The 16,960-nt window shown below is 40.3% G+C and overlaps 2 protein-coding genes across 3 annotated transcripts; both read right to left on the bottom strand.

Moving 5' to 3' along the window:
- Positions 1–405: 405 nt before the first annotated feature.
- LOC108146125 (acetylcholine receptor subunit beta-like 1) lies at positions 406–7,971 on the bottom strand. Of its 2 annotated transcripts, XM_017271970.1 has the most exons (7): positions 7,833–7,971; positions 7,629–7,771; positions 4,784–4,920; positions 3,792–3,946; positions 3,166–3,610; positions 1,919–2,518; positions 406–1,236 (listed from the first exon to the last, which is right to left on the bottom strand). In XM_017271970.1, the coding sequence occupies exons 2-7, from the start codon at positions 7,690–7,692 to the stop codon at positions 1,072–1,074; spliced, it is 1,566 nt and encodes a 521-aa protein (XP_017127459.1). In that variant the 5' UTR covers positions 7,693–7,771; positions 7,833–7,971; the 3' UTR covers positions 406–1,071. The 2 variants fall into 2 exon arrangements, with proteins under 2 accessions (XP_017127459.1, XP_041563995.1); XM_041708061.1 differs by lacking the exons at positions 7,629–7,771; positions 7,833–7,971 and having other exon boundaries at positions 4,784–7,590.
- Positions 7,972–11,178: 3,207 nt separating this feature from the next.
- Positions 11,179–16,624, bottom strand: LOC108146124. Its single transcript, XM_017271969.2, has 9 exons — positions 15,951–16,624; positions 14,020–14,108; positions 13,265–13,624; positions 12,991–13,207; positions 12,677–12,894; positions 12,485–12,618; positions 12,276–12,430; positions 11,973–12,214; positions 11,179–11,742 (listed from the first exon to the last, which is right to left on the bottom strand). Exons 2-9 carry the CDS (start codon positions 14,086–14,088, stop codon positions 11,332–11,334), a joined length of 1,806 nt encoding a protein of 601 aa, XP_017127458.1. The 5' UTR covers positions 14,089–14,108; positions 15,951–16,624; the 3' UTR covers positions 11,179–11,331.
- Between the last annotated feature and the right edge of the window lie 336 nt (positions 16,625–16,960).

Below are 16,960 nucleotides of genomic sequence, written 5' to 3'. Positions count from 1 at the left end.
GGCTAACTTCAAACCAGGAACCAAATGTGGGGGATTTCTGGCCGTTTATGTGTTTCACTAATTAGGTCCGATGGGAGACGACAGAATTCACACCATAGTGGGCTACGTGGGCGGATGATTAATGTGCGAATAACCGCCAGACATTTCAAACCGAACACACACATATGGCCAAGATCTGTTAGAATCGTGCTTACATAATTGGCAACCCCAACCCTCCTCCCACTTTGATGTTTGTTTACTCTGTAAGCTGTACAGACAATCGATGCTTATGCGAATCGACATTCTCCAGTTGGCCAATAAAAATATATATTATGCCCATATCAATTAGCTAATAAGCCAAATGACCAGGCGCGTAACACGCGGCGTATGCGCGATGCAGCCAAGACAGCTAATAGTCAGGTTCAGTTAATTAACTTTGCATTTTTATTGGTTTCATGTTTGGCTCCGGGTTGGCAGCCTGGGCCTCCGATTAAGACGATCTTTATGCTAGCTGCGATCGCATTTGAGAAGCATTTACAAATTGATTGGGGCTGTTTCCAGTTTCCATTCTTAAATCTCATGCGTAAAACTGGATTACTTATGATTAAGTTCGGCACAACATAATAACAAGTTCGTGGAAAACGGTCGTCCCGCTGTTTATTGCACTTAAACTAAACTTCATTCTATATATGTCTATATTAGCTAAGTTCGTTTTAAAAATAATAAATTTACTCACAATTCCACTAGGTTGTTGTCTTTTTGATTTACTTGTTTAACATTTGTTGCTGGTGAATTATTTGCTTATTGGTTTTACTTGACGACTGTTTAGTGTGTGTGTGTTGTTCAGTGTTCCAATTCGTGTGCTTACCAAAATGAGTTAATATTAGTTAGTTATTTTAGGTGTTAATTCTGCTCAAGCAAATATCGTTTAGTGTTCTTTAATTATTAAAATCTAAAAATCCGCGCTAATTTTCGCAATTTTTCATTGTTTTTCTTCTGTCTCAATACCTCGTTTTGCTTATTATTGTTGCGTTTGCAATGCTGTTAACCATTTCATTCAGCCCCTGGCTGCTCCCAGTCCTCACTTGTCGCTTACTTTCCCCTGTAAATCTCGATGATGCGGTCCTGATCCACGTACTCGAAAATATGCGGGGCATCCATCAGAATGCCCACCGTTCCGGCCGTGGTCACAATGAAGAAGATGTACAGCTGCAAACGATCGATCACCATGGCCACGTACTTCCAATCTTCGCGAGTCTGGTGTGTGAATGGGATTCGATGCAGAAGATAAATAAAATATGAGTACTAAAGTTTTTTTCATAATTATCTAACTATAAATAATTAATTAATCGAATGTTTATTACCATATTGTAATTTGTTTTCCTGACAACAGCTGTCCATTTATGGGTTTTCAGCTTAATTTAGTATTAATTTTAATAATTTTGAAGTTACTATTAATTTAACTATTCAACTATGCTAACATAATATTTTCATCTGTGTTCAATGATTAAATCACTTTGTTAGCTGCCATATTATAATCATTTTAAATTATTCTTTTTTTTAGGATTTTCCCACAACTACAGTTTTGTCAAAATGATTTTGATAACTACTCTTAAACACAGGAATGTTTATGACTTAATGACTCAATCAGTTGTCAATTAATTAAAGAAAAAGGAATATAATGTGTTTTACAAATCTGTATTTACTTGTGAATTTACTTTAAGAATTTAGCCTAACTTTGTACAAATAGAAATAATATTTTTCACTTTACTAAAATATTTGAATATTAAATGATTCAATTAAGTATTTAATTTATTGCTTAGATTCAGATACTTATTTTTACTATTCCATTTTTGTATCAGTGCAGAAGTAAAATACTCCCCTTCTTTCTTTTCTTAGTTTTTTACTGTCCATGATGCCCCAAGTTCTACTTGCTCACCTGAATGTACAGATCCTCGTTCCTCAAGTGCTCGGCGATGAACTCCACCGCCTCGGTGGCCTTGCTGGCCTCCGGGGAGAGCAGGATGGAGTCGGAGGACTCGCTCTCCCGGCGGCAGCCGTCGCCCAGGCCCAGCTCGCCGCCGCTGTTGACCTTGCGGTTGATCTTGCAGTTGGGGTGGTGCAGGTCGGACAGCTCCATGACCTCCATCTTGGACTGCTTGCCCCCGATGGCGCTGATATGCTTGGGCAGCTCGGCCGGCGAGCCGTAGGAGGGGTGGGGGTGGGCGGGCATGCTCATGCCGGGCATCTCCATCATCCAGCGCAGACGGGTCTTCCGCGGACGCTTCATGAAGAGGAAGGCGGGCAGGTAGTGCAGGAAGATGGAGCGGATGTACATGGGCATGCGGTGGGTGCGCGGCCCACGGAAGTTCCAGTTGATGATGATCACGGTCACCAGGATGGACACCGTGTTCATGATGAAGGTGAACAGCAGATACTTGGCGATCAGCGGCAGCACCAGCGACGTCGGCGGCAGAATCTTCGACACCAGCAACAGGAACACAACCAGTGACAGCAAAATGCTAATACCAAGCGTAACCTGGGAACAAACATCGTTATTAACCGATCGGGTAATGGCCGTGACCCCACCTAAAAAACCAGCTCAAAAAGGTACCAAGCAAAAGGAAAAAACAGTCGCAAGAACTTCTCGGTAGAAAATTTTAAAAAATTTGAATAACAAACCTATATTTAATAAAATTTGTTTTATGCATCGGTGCCGAGTTTTTAGCTTTAAAAGTATGAATAAACTTAAATTTAATAACATTGATTTTGCTTTTATGCTTACAGAATCATCAAAAAATATATACGCAATTTTAAAATAAATATGATAGTAATTAAATATTCAAAAAAAAAACAAAAAACAAAAGACTGTGCCTCAATTAAAACTATTTTTTTAGATGTTTATCAAATTTGTAAGCTCAGCGGCGTATCGAATTGGAATTAATCAATCTTGTTTTTTGGAATTAGCCAAATTAAAAACCAGATGCTGAAGTTAAGCTAATTAATGTTTACAAAGATGTTTTGATCATTAATTATAGGGAAATAAGTGGTTTGACAATATCTAGGCGGGTTATGATATTAGATATCTGTTCAAAGTGTATAGTACTCTTGACTTGACCCCACCCGTGACCAGATGTGACCCTCTAAAAGCGGGATTTGATCACCAATCGACGATCCCAATCTTACCTTCTCGCCGGCTTCGGCTGGCAGGTAAAATACCAAAACGCAGAGGAACGAAATCAGCACCGTGGGCAGAATCAAATTCACGGTGTAGAAGAGCGTTTTGCGTCGGATGATGATGTAGAAGGTGATGTCCGTTTCCGTGGGATGGTTGCTGTCGCCCTCGTAGACGTTCAGATAGGCGGGCACCTCTATGATGTCCCAGGTGCCCGACTTCCAGTAGTCGGACAGGTCCACAAAGTTCTTGTTGTTGTACAGGGCGAGTGAGACCTGATCGCCGTTGAAGGTCCACGAACCGAACTTCATGATGCAGGTCTGCTGGTCGAAGGGGAAGTAGGTGACGTCGATGGTGCAGGAGCTCTGGTAAATGGCCGGCGGAACCCAGAGGACCTCGCCAGTGGGATAGATCAGCACGTTGGACTTGTAGCGCACCTCGTAGTTACCATCGGCACTAGGGGGCGGAAAAGTACAATATTAATTTCGGGCATTCATTCACAGCGATAGTAACGAGAAAAGCTCCGACTTTCGCCTACGGTTTCTTTTGTTTTCTTGTTCTTGACTTATAGTGTACAGAGTTGGAGTTGGAGTTGGAGTTGAGATGGGTTAGCTAGAGAAAATGGCCATTTACTCACTTATTGAAGAGCACAATGTCCGGCTTCCAAACCTTGTCGGGGGGCAGACGCAAAACCCCGATGCCGCCGTAGTCGGCCTCATCCCACTGCAGCTGGTAGTCGTACCAAACCAAACGTAACCAAACGTTTGATTTCATAATTTGATTTTTCTCATTCTTGATCGGTTTTCGATTTTCGGTTTTTATGGTGAATTTTTTTTTTTTCGGGAATTCGTTTTGTTTTTCGGTTTTGATTTGTGATCAGATGGTGGTGGTTTGGTGGTTGGTTGGTTGGTTGGTTAGTTGGTTGGTTGGTTGGTTGGTTGGTGGTTTGGTGGTGTGAGAGAACGGTACGAAGTACGGAGTAATAGTACGATTTGCATTTGAGATTCGGAACGAATCGAAATCGAATCGATATTTTGGCGTACACAATCGAGAAATCGAGAGAGAGAGCGGGTGGGAAGGCAGTTAAGACATTATTTCGCATGTGGCTTTACTTTAGTTGGTAAGTTAGTTAGTTAGTTGGTTAGTTTGTTTTGCTTGTTTAATCTTAATTGTTTAGGGTTAGTATTTGTATTTTGTATTTGATTTACTAGCATCAAGTTCACTACAAACATACAAAGTCAAGACAACGTGTACGTAATTATTTACAAAGCATAACCGAAACTGAAAACTTTGGATGCGCCCCTCCTCCCGCCCCCGCCCCACCCATCTCCCGCGACGGGGGGCGTGGCCGAGGGAGCAGCCAGTGCATGTGTTTGTGTGTGTGTGTATGGGTGTTGCTGACTGTCAATGGGCGTGTTTGTGTGTGTGTATGTTATTTTTTTTGTTTTTTTTATATGGACGATAAATGACAGCAACGAAACTGAAGAATTTGTTAGGAACAGAACTCGAAAACACATTTACACTCTACGAATGTTAGTTATGATTTTTGTTTTTTTTTTATTAGCATAATCTTATTGTTATTATTCAGGTTGTTTTTTGATTGACAAATTTGATTTTGAGAACACTTACGACATTGATTAGCTGTACGAACGCCAAACCAAATCTTACTCCAACTTTTTGTGTCATATTCTGTACGGGTCGTATGAGTTTATTGTAGCCTCGAAAGAGGTCACGCACCAAGCGCTCTTCATCTTCGGATGCACTGACTAAAAAACACAACGGAAAACGGATACAGAAACGGAAACGGAAGCGAACCCAAGAAACGGAAGCGGGTACACAAACATTCGGGAATTGCGAGGAGGGAATATAGGGTTTAATTAAAGCATAATGGTGGGCACACAATAACACATAGGGTTTCCAAAGGCAAAAGTAATGAAAGAAAATACAGAGAAACAAAGAAACGAACGGATGAGCAAAGTTGTTGTATTCTTTGTTTAAGTTTTTCTTGTTGTTCATTTTTTTAGAATTTTTTTTTGAATGGGCTTGGGATGATTTAGCTTATAGACAGATAGAGTTAGACAGAGACAGAGCGAGAGAGAGACAGGAAGAGTGAAAGAGAGAGAGAGAGAGAGAGCAGATAGGACAGAGGCATTCTCAGACTTTATACCGATTCATCGTCTTCAAATTCAGCATCACTTTGGAATTTTGATTGGGAAAGTAAAACAAAAATGGACGACACATGAGAACCGCTCGATTGTGGTTAATTTTTCAGTGGCTGTATTTTTGGTAGTGCAGGTGGGTGTCTTTTGTGGTGGTTTTAGTTGTGGTGGTGGTGTGCTAGTGGCACTGTTGATGTTGTTGCTGTTGTTCTGGCCTACGTTGAGTATACGCCGCATGGGAGGCACTTGCATTAAACAAGAACTATGAGATGGGGAAGTGGCTATACCCCCCCACATAGAGGATGGTTTAATGCGAGTGCCTCGTGATTCTTACAGTCCTAGAGTCCTGGCACAACAAATTACTAAGGTTAGAAGATTACAGAGCTAGCTATTCGGTAAAATGTGCTCAACAAAGTGCAACATTGTATTGGCGTCCCAGCAGGGATATTCTAACGGGAGTTTCCACTTCTATTTTCTACAAGGGACAGAGATGGCTATAGTCCCTGTTACAGTTGTTTTCCTTTCTGTTTGACAGCTGAGTGAGCTTTATCCGGAAAAGCTCACGTCACACATACGGCAATGTCCTTCGAAAGAGCGGGAGAGAGAGAGAGTGGCAAAGAGGGAGAGGAAAGCTCAGAGATGCTGGGGCCCACACTCTCCGCCGCATGTGTGTGTGACCGGGTTATCCTTGTCGTTCGAGTGTGTGCGTGTGTATGGTCTCATATATGGAGCACGACCACTTCTGCTACAGTGTGAGTGCGTGGCTTTCGAAACACCTTTTTGGAGCTGCAATTAACGCTAGGTGAACGATATGATTTTTGGGTTGGGTATACATTTATGATGATAAATACTAAGCGAATGTCTGAATGTGCATGTGTGTCTGTGTATGCGAATGAATGTGAATGTACTAATATTTTTTCGTTTCTTATATACCAAATATAACTCTAAACCTGATTGGGGGGTTCTGTCTATGCGAAATTCGACTACAATTTCTATTTGCTTTTCTTTTCGTTACTTCTTGGACTGCTCAGAAGAGAAGGAGTATGAATTAAGATTCGGCAGTTGATACAGAAATCTTTATATACACGTATATATAGCATATATGCATTGTTGGTTCAGTTCATTGCATTTTCGTTTGATTTGCATTTTCTGTTTCTTTTCGGTTGCTGTTCATTTCGGTTGCGGTGGTCGGTCGGATGCTGTACGCCACCACCCATCCTGCGGGTCCCTCAAGGACCTTGGCTACCACGCTTTTCGTAGATACATAGTCATGGGAACTTTTTTTTTTGGGGGGTGTGGACAGAGGCAGAGAGATAGAGAGTCAAAGAGAGAGAGAGAGCGAGAGAGAGATGCAGAGGGGACTCTGGAGAAAGGTTTAATTACAAAAGCGATTATAGCTGGGGGATATATGTTTATATATAATATTCATAGAGTAAGACGAGTATGCAGGTGTACTGGAAGTATAGTTTCTGGTTCAGGTACAGAAGTTTATAGATGTCGAGCATTGGAGAGATTTGGAGAGAGCGGGAGCGAAAATGAGAGAGCAAGAGACAGAGAGCGAGATAGATAGCTAGAGCTAAGCTAGGGTTAAGTAAATCTATTTAAAGATAGAGCTATGGCAGAAGATCTAGTCTGTGGGGCGGCACTGAATCGAGTGCGGGATGTGCTATGAGGGTTTCTACTTGAGATTACGGAATATATAGTTAGTTTACATAGAGTTGATGACTAGCGCAGTTGTGATTCGGTTATAATTTTTTCGGTATTTTTTTTTTCGTTTGCAGCGCTGCAGCAGCGACGCTTTGGCAGATTCTCCAAGTCTCATTTATTTTCGGGGCAATCGCAAGTCGAGATTTGTCGGTGGTTGTGTGGCGGTTGCTGGTCTACTGGATATAGTTGCTATACTTTATTTGTTGTTCTTTTTGTTGTTGTTTGGGGGTAGTGTGGCTAAGCTATATACACAAAACGTTGGATGCCAGGAGCTGAAGGGCCGGTGGTGGTAGTTGTTGGTTCTTGGTGGTTGGCAATGAGAGCTTGGAGAACTTGTTAAGGCGGCGCTGCCAGCGCAAAGCGTAAATTTAAGAAAAAAATCAAATCATTGCTGTAAAATCGTAAGCTAGCTAAGAGAAGAGAAATAGAAAGATAGTTGGCTTTTTTTTTTGTTTGCGGGGTCTAAGAAACGATTAGCAGAGTTAACAAAGATTTTTCAAGGCCTCTTCTTGGTTTTTTTTTTTTTTTTGGTAATTACATAACCGCCCCAGCCCGAAAGGAGGCGGGGCGAACAACCAGTCCTTGCCGTCGCAGCCCAAAGTACGTACCCAAAGAAATTGCCAGGATCAGCAGGATGCTGCACAGCAGCCAGGATTTGCTGGAAGACTCCATGATTTTTCCACTTTTCACTTACTCCAGGGACATGGCCAAATTTGGAGCTATCGGGTTTGGCTGGGCCCACGCCCCAAAACTGTAGACACAAAAAACTCAGACTTAGACCCGGTCGAACATCTTGAAAACGCACACTTCACCTCAACTCAAGCTTCTCTTGATTTTGGTTATTTCTTTTTAAATATTTTGCTTAATTTTAACAGCTTTTTAATGATTTTTCTTTCCGAACTTTTCGTCTTGAACTGGAGCCGTCAGTTTGGGTGCGGATTAAGAACTCTACTTCGGGATTCTGGATAAAAATCAATGGGATTCTGACTTTCTAGAGCGCAGCAGCCAAAACTGAAAAGAAATGCAAGGACGCAGGCGCTAAAATCCCGGATAAATGAGAGTGAAATTAGGAAAGCACTCTCTTTTCAAAAGATGTTTTTCCGCAACCCACCCTTCCACCTATCTTTAGTTTGTAAACAAAAGCAGTTGGCCTTATCAGCTGTTGATAATTTTGGTTCACATGTGCTTGGCCTCCAGGGTTGCCGCCCTCCCACAAAAAGTTTCCACCACAGTGATTGCGAAAAGTAAATGGAAGAATGCTTCCGCTATTTGATAATCTTGCTTTATTGTGTTATAAAAATGTTTAATTATGACACAACACTTGGGCCTATAAATTTAGCGAGAAACAACAAAAAATAATGAACAAAGGCAACGCCTCAAAAGGTCATGTGGGCGTGGCATTTAATTTGTCGTTTCATAGCTTTTTTAGCTGGGTTTCGACTGCGACTAATCGCTGGTGGGTATCATTAGCAAAGCGCAGTTCCTCATTGCGCCTAAATGGCTTAAATAAATTTGCACTAAGTTGCCAAGACACTTTTCAAAAAATTTACAAAATAAAACTACAATTGAGCTAAATTTGTTCCAGTTATCTGATAATGCAAGCCCATTCTTCCATAGGTCTTTTATGGACAGGCAATAATTTTTGACCTTTTCGGTTTCCAAAACTCATTCAGCCGTCAGCACTTGTCTCAACCTTTAATTACATTTTGAATCAAATTGCCAAATGGATGGGTGTATTGAAAAACTTCCGTGAATTGATTGATAGCTGCACAATTTATTTAATCTATTAAGGGTGGGGAAAAACAAGTACAATGAAGACCGAAAAGCGTTTAAAGATTCTCTGCACAGAAAAAACTGAAAAGAGACAACGATGAGTTGCCCAAAGGAAAACATTATACATTCCATGTGTATTAATACTTGCGCGCTAGACATTTGGTAATGAAAGCATATTTTTACATTACTGATTTTAATGGTGTTGCTGAAGTTGCCTTTAATGCACTTTAAAAAATATTATTTGATTACCATTTTAAGCCATAAACTTAGAGAGTAAAAATATGTATTTTGTTGAAAAATATATATAATATATATATAATATATTTTAGGAAATTGCCAAAAAGAAAATGTTTGTGTTTTTGTTTTTGTGTTAACTATATCACATGAAATAAATTATTGATGTAAAAGATCACAAATATGTAATACCAAGATAAAAATAGCTTGTATATTAAGTTTGCATTTTTAAAAACTATGTCAAATCTAAAAGATGTTTCATTTAATAATAAAATGCTTAAGAAAATGAGAGTTCGGTAAGCAAAGCATGTAATAAAAGTTTTTACTTTAAAGAGAAGTGGAATAAGCCATTTGATTGATCTTGATATATTTTGACCCGATAATTTATAGTGAAAAACGATCTCTTTTTTCCGTGTGGTTTTTCTTCGACGTTTGGCTGGCCCGGCTTGCTGATGATGATTTTCATGTGCGCATGACAGCGCAATACAATGCAACGAAAGACGAAAGACGAAAAACTCAGGCCACGAACGTGCAAGTTATGAGACATGCGGCTGCGCTGGGCAAAAACTCTAAAAAACTCTAAGGTCGCCGTGGAGCGCATAAAAAGCACAGCTTTGAAGCCTTTGTGCGGCTCGGTTGGCGCAATTTGGGTGCCATTTTGGTGCCATTTTGGTGTCACCAGCAGCCAAGAGGCAGGTTTTTCCTCGCCACTAGAGAGCGATAAAATCAATGGCAACGCCAACGCAAATTACATCAAATTAATTTCTGTATCTTCATAAATTTTTAGTTAATCATTTCGCTGCATTCAATTGAAACACTTTGCTCAAGGTCGTCTTGAGCAAAGCCACTGATCTACGTGGCCGAGATGGATGAGATGGCCTAGAAAAAATGGAGAAATCACCTAAAAACACACTGGGCGGGGTCGTTATGCAAAGAAAGAGCCAAGGCATGTCGCGGCATTTTAAATTTTAGAGAGCCACGTCCAGCTTATGATTCAATTAGTGTGTTTTGCTCACTCGCTTCTTAAACTGTCATTAATCATAAATGAGCAAAAAAAACAGCCAGCCACAATCATTGTATGCAAAACTGTGTGTGAAAAAAAACACTGTCATTCTGCATAAAAATGTAATGTGATATCATAAACATTTGGATTGTTATTGTGTGTGGGTTCTTTTGTTTGTTTTCGCACAGCCAAATAAATTAATTAGCCGTTGGCTCTGGCCAATTCCGTGTTAATTTTTACACCCAAGAACAGGCGATGAGCGTTTGCCAAAACAATAATAGAGGCCAAATGAGCGGGCCATCGAAAATTGCACAATTAGCAGTGTATTTCTGCGGCTGCTGCTAATGCAGATGCAGCCGAAGTTGCAGTTTCGGTTGGGCAATATTAAAAGTCCTCAACCATATTAACACTTTTTGGGCAATGCTTTGCGGCGCGCCGCAGTCACAAATTTGTGTCAAACCCAGTACCTTGGAAGCGGCAACAAGCGAAAATCATGCGGCTAGGTGCACGACCGACAAAAGCCAGTCAAAACACATAAATCTCGATGGCTCGGTGACAAGCTCTCCAAAAGCACCGAAAATGGTCGTGTCAATGGCTGAGGACAAAGCCGGTCCCATGAGGAAGTGTTACAGGTGGCACGAGTCACCTTCGACTTCCTTATGCCTGCCACATGGAGCGGCATAAGCGGTAACGCAAAAACACGCCTCCTAAGGCCAGACTTACATTTCAAATTAAGCAAATTGAAGAGATTATAAGAGGCAAGCCCAAGTGCAAGCAACATTTTTTACAGTCACCATTTTTATTGGTTTTGCTGCAGCCTAAAAGTAGGCAAAAAAAAGATTTTTTAAAAGACATGTAGATAATTGGTAAACTATGTTAAGAAGGTAATAACTTCGAAAATATGATAAAGAAAATTAAATAATCATAAAGTTTTTTTTTTAGTATATTCAATAGTTCTTAATTCTTACTTGTATCTTTTCTTGTTTTATAATTTAAAAATTCTTTGAACATACATGCAAAATAAGTAAAACAAACCAATTTTCGTTTAAAAAATTCCATTTTAAATACTTTATTTATTAAGAAAGAATTTGAAAATGTTTATAATTTTAAGAAATCGTGGGAGCTCTTCACCTTTCTACCCACGATCATAGTTGGCAAAATCAAAACTTAAGTCTAACACGCAGAACCTAATAAAAAGACTACAGCAAACTTAGCTCTAACTAAAACAGAATGTTGTGGGTCAAAAGCTATATACACAATGTGCTCAGAACAAGGCCAAAACTTGGCCAGATTGCGTGCTATCAATCGATTTGTCCTTTGTGTGCTATATACGAGTCGTACAGTGAGGACTCCTTGCGGCGCTTTAATCTCGAGCAGGCAATGAAGAGGGTTACTGTAAGCACACACAATATCGCCGAGCAGCCAGCGGTCAGCGCCGAAAATGTCGAGGTCTTCAGGCAGGTTTGGTGTGGCGACAAGGGCTTCGACTGCCGATGGGCATACACATCATCCCCATCAGTTTCCCCCTCTTGCAAAACTCGAAGTGACTGGAAGAGATTTACGTTCTCCGAAAGCGAATTCGCTGGCGGATTCTCCGTGGTCAAGCCATCGCCTTCGGCGGATAATGGCGGCATGGAAAGATTTGTGGCCGTCATATTCGAGGTGTCGCGCTTGGTCACCGCCTTTAGATTTCTCCAGTGACATGGTTGGCTCTGTGAAAAAATAATTTTTAATTATTTTAACAAGTGTAAATATGATTAAGATGTTTTTGTAACACTCATATGCCTAATATTATTAATATTATGTTAAAAAATGGATTTTTGACACAAATATCCTTATTTTCATCCATAAAAATATTAGTATTTTGAATTTTTATAACGAGTAAAACAAGGTAGGAATTTCCAATTTTGGACCATTATATGCAATGCAAGGCATTACTTACTGGACACCGCCCATGGCACATCCGCACATCGCACTCAATATAGAGCGCCGGGGAGCCAGTGAACCGGAAGGTCTTCATGTAGGCATACACCTGGGTCTCGTACACTCCAGAATCCGACCAGGAACCCCTGAAGCGTGAGATGAGCTTGTCATCCACCGGACAACCGTGCTGATCGATGAGTTGTATCCGCTTGTTGGCGCCATTGTGTGCATAGCAATCGTTGACCACAATGTCGAAGCCGTCTGTGGACCGCCCGATCGCCATTAATAGACCACTTTAGATGCTAAGGTTAAGTGCATTTACCATATTTGCTCCTCATGTAGATGATCAAGGTCAGGGGATCGCCCACACGCACTGGACCAGTCACACGTGGACCTCCAATGCCATAGCCATTCTGGATTTCCATATAGCATTCGGGTGGACTTAGTGTAAAGACTACAGGATTACCAGTGGCCACCCTAGGTAAAATAAATTATTAATAAATAATTATTAATCTTAAGCTGCGAACTTACTCCACATCTAGAAAGGGAAATGTCACAGTTTTCCAGAAATCATAGCCATACTCGCAGGTGACCTTGAAGTGCTCATCATACTCCTCTTCAATCAGTGGATTATACTGCACTGTTACCGTATTCCACATAAAGTTCTATAGCAGAAATATAACCTATTATTTAATGATAAATACTTATATTAATCATACGCACCGTGGGATTCTTGCGACTTTCCTCTTGCAGAGAATTCTTGCCCAATGTACCACATCGATTTAATTGAATATAAAATTCGTAGTAGTCCCTACCAGATCCATTGATGTACATACAGTCTGGATCATAAGCATAACCAGCTGAATAAAGCAAACCACTGAAAGAGCCATTGAAGCCAATGCGTATCTTCATATAGTCATCCTGACATTCCGCTTCGATGTCTATGTTGGGTAAATATAGAAAATATTTTAAAAGTATTTCTGATGTAGTTGTTTCTAAAAATTTTCTTTTTTAGTTAGCAAATAAATAATACTTACGCTGCACTCTGGTTCCATTGTGTTGGTGCTGTTGTCCCGCGTATTCCTGATCCCAGTATTCCTCCTGCCATTTGCTGTTTTCATAGGGCGCAGCATGATATCCTCCGCTTCCTGTAGGAGCTCCACTGGAATCAACGCCCGTAGAACCGTAATCCAGGTGCACAGGATGGCCAATGCGATGGGGTATAAAGCCAGAAGAGTCGGGCACGTGATCGGGCTTTTATTACAAAATAAATCATTTAAAAAGTCTGTACACTTTTATATAAAAACTCACCACTTCGTGTTGTAGCTTGTTGCGTTCCACAGCATTGCTGCTGCGATTGCGCACATCCTTCGGGAACTTTTTAGGCCCTGCTAATCCAGCTCTTTTAGACAACTTCGAGGGTTGTGTGGTGGGTCCGGAGATGTAAGACTTGGAGATGCCAACCAACTCCTGTTGCGCTTCAGCTCCAGCGGCCAAAGGACGACTACCAGAAGTGGATAATCCAGATGGAGTTGTGGTCTGAATGCGACCTTTAAAAATGCGTAGTGGTGGCACCAGCGTGGGTGGTGCCGAAGTGGTGGTGGCCACACCTGCACTTTTGCTAACAACCGTGTAGTCTGTGCTTTGTTCCAAACCGCTAATGGGCTGCAGCTGCAAAAAAAAAACGAAGCTTTTACAAAAGTGCGTGCGGCACGTGGGGCGTATACGCAATGCCATAAATCACTCGGTCGAGTTTGTGTCTTAAGTCTTGGGTTTTATGAGTCCGCGAAAGAAGTAGAAACAGTAAAAGTGCTGCATCAGCAACAAAGCCACATAATTTCGGGCAGACAAAGCTTCTTCCGCTCGCGGTCGATACGCAATCTGCATTAGAGCAGAGCATATCCGTTAGACGGGCTGGCCGATTGGCCAACGATCGGCTACGGTTCATGAGGCCTAATCAGGAAGTTCATGCTAAGAACTGTTAAATAGATTAGATTTCCCATCGGCCGCCACTTGGGCAATGCACTTCGCGTTGGGCAACCGGTCGGAGGTGAAAGGTTCCTTACCTGCAGCTTCATCAGCAGCATCATCAGCAGAATCTGACCGAAGCGCTTGGGTAATCTGCTCATCTTCATGTCCGTCACTCGACTGGCAGCTGCAAAGATCGAGATGGAGTCCCATAGGGGACCATTCAATATTATCGGAATGCGAATATGAATCGGTATCAGTATTTGTATCAGTATCAGTATCATAATTATCGTCATGCTTGGTGCTGCCCCACGCTGACCTTGGTAGTGGTCACTCAAGTGTTGTCCGCCGTTGGTTACACCAAATGCGTGCTGGCAGGAAGGAAGTTTGTGCTTCATAAATTAATTGTGGCCAATGTGCATAAGTGGAAGATCTTGGGCATCTCTGCGGTGCCCGTAACTTGATTTATGGCAGATCATAAAGATAGAGGTCATTTTTCTATGGTTAATAACTGTTTAAGCTGTCTTGGCTTTTCTACTTAAATTGAGTAATAATTTTGGTTTATTTTAAATCAATCTTTTATTAATGTTGTAATTATTTTTTTGAGTTTGTTTTCTTAAAATGATTAAAATATTAGATTTAATAAGTCGACATTCTTTAACACAAAACTCTCATATATTATAAATATGTAGTTAAAATAAGATTGTAATTAGTATATACCTTTTATTATGCCCTTTAAGCTTTTGGTGTTTTTATGTCAAATTATTTTTGAGGCTCTTTAACTTTCATTTAGTTCCAAATACTTCAGTCAAACTAAATATATGTTCTTGGGATAGTTTAATTAAATTACCAGTCTATCTTAAGGTTATATCTCAGGTTATCTATCAAGCATAATGTAACTTCCGTTGGACTCTTCGCCATGCTAGTTTTCCTTCCTATCAATGTCGTTGAAGTTATGGCCAGAACAATGACTACTTCAGATACATCATCTTCTAACTCCGTTTGTCTGGCGTTAAGGTCAAAGCCATAAAACTGTCACCCGTTGCGATGGTTTAATTATGGCCCACGCAGAACCCGCCGTCTAAGATTTCAGTCTGCGCTTAAACTTGGATTACATTTTAATGAACGATATGATCCGCCCCGCATTTACTCCTCGCCCACCAAAATGCTTGGCTGCCTTTTCGCTTAGCTGTAAAAACGCACGCCGTTTGCTTAATTGTTGTTATAATTACTTCAACTTCTTGTTGGTGTTTGTTTCATGTTTGTTTATTGTTTTTTTTTTCGCTTTGCTGTGTAGTTGGGCTCTGTTATGCAATAGTTGATGTTGTTGCCGCTTCTTCTTCTTGGGCATTTGGTTTCGGTTTTTGGCTTTCATTATTTGCCACTCTTGTTGGTGTTGTTCTTCTGCTTTTGCTCCTACACTTGGCTTTTATAATTATAGTTAATCGCATTTAACTGACCTTGAGCCGTTTTCTTTTGCCTGCATTAATTGCAAATACCTAACGGTTCCAAATACGTTATTGGTTGGTGGTTAAAACGGTTTGGGTCTTTGACAATTCCTTTTGGTAGAATAATATAATAGCAGTTTGATTTTTTAAAAGAGTCTTTGTAAGATCAGCCCTTAAATTCGAATCAAACATTTTAAAGTGGGTTGCGTTTTGAGTCTTAAGAATTGCTTAAATATTGAGGTTATTTAGTTTACTTTCTTGAAACTCAAAAGTGATTGTGTTTTCAAAGACCTAAACTTTTCTTATCTACTTATGGTATTCCTTAAAAAACCAATGTTGCTTTAAGCTTTTCTAATATGTTAAAAAGGGTCTAATCAGATAACAATCCAAAATATTAAAACGGTGTTTAATTTTAAAAAGCTTAAACAGATTACAATACCAAAATATAAGCTTTAAACTTTTAAATTCTTTGATTTATGCTGACAAATTTATAATTTTATTTTAATTTTTAAAAAATCTTATAACCCTTTACCAAAGTCCCATATTTTTGCTATTTTTAAAATGCCAAACAAAGTACTTACCTATTTAATACAAGTTCCTTTAATTTAAATCCGTTTAGCCTCTTGTTTTCAGGGCAGTTTGAGCACTGACCTGCTCAACTCAATTTGGGTTTTCCAACGCGCTTTTTTTCACACCCACAAGCCCGATTCACGGTTCACAGTTCACAGCTCGGCACGCACTTTGACCAACTGACACCGAACAACTTGGCCCATTTCGGGGCGCTTAGCAAATCCTCGCGACGTTGGTCATAAAAGTTGACGATCCGGATCCGATGTTGGTCTTTAAGCGATACAAAACGGTAGCTCTTATTTTTTCGGAGGGCGGGGGAGGTTTTGTCTTGGTCTCACTTTCGATAATGCTTTTTGATATTGCGCGATCTTTGGTTGGCAGCTCTTTGGTCGGGTTTTCTCGGCTACGTCATTTGGGCCGCTTTACATATTGCACGTCTGTTCAAAGGTTTGTTGGTTTTCCGTTTTTTGTTTTTTTTTTTTGGAAGCCCGAAAAATCACTCAAGTGCAACTTGCCAAATAGAATCAGCCGCCAAGTGGGGGAGTTGGGCGAGTATGTAAGTGGATGTGTGTTCGCAGATTGCCTAATCTTACATAATAGTCCGAACGGAGTTCCGAGTACCGTTGCCGGTTGAATTTTTGAGTCTTATAACTTCTGCGGACGCTTGTGGTTTGCAGCTCTTTGCGATGCGAGCAGGTGTGAAGCGAAGCGCGGCTAGTGCGGATCTTTATAAAGTTTTCCTCCATCCATCCACACATCCAGCCATCCAATATGATACACAGAGAAAAATGCAGTTTTGTTTATTCTAAAAAGAGAAACTGATCTATTATTACAATTTATTTTCCAAAATTATTTTTAAAATACACATATGGAAAAATCATATTAATAAGACAAGTCAGTTTTGTCAGGATAGGAAAAATTAAAGTTTTTAACTTTTGTATAATTTTATTGCATATAATATATATTAACTTTTGCTAGTTGAGATAATAAAGACATCCTAAAAATTAAATTATAAAAATAA

This window comes from Drosophila elegans, unplaced genomic scaffold (assembly GCF_018152505.1).
Source record: "Drosophila elegans isolate 14027-0461.03 unplaced genomic scaffold, ASM1815250v1 contig_208, whole genome shotgun sequence".
Taxonomy (NCBI): Eukaryota; Metazoa; Arthropoda; class Insecta; order Diptera; family Drosophilidae; genus Drosophila; species Drosophila elegans.
Note: the sequence above shows the minus strand (reverse complement) of the source record. Positions and strands in the feature narration are given on the sequence as shown.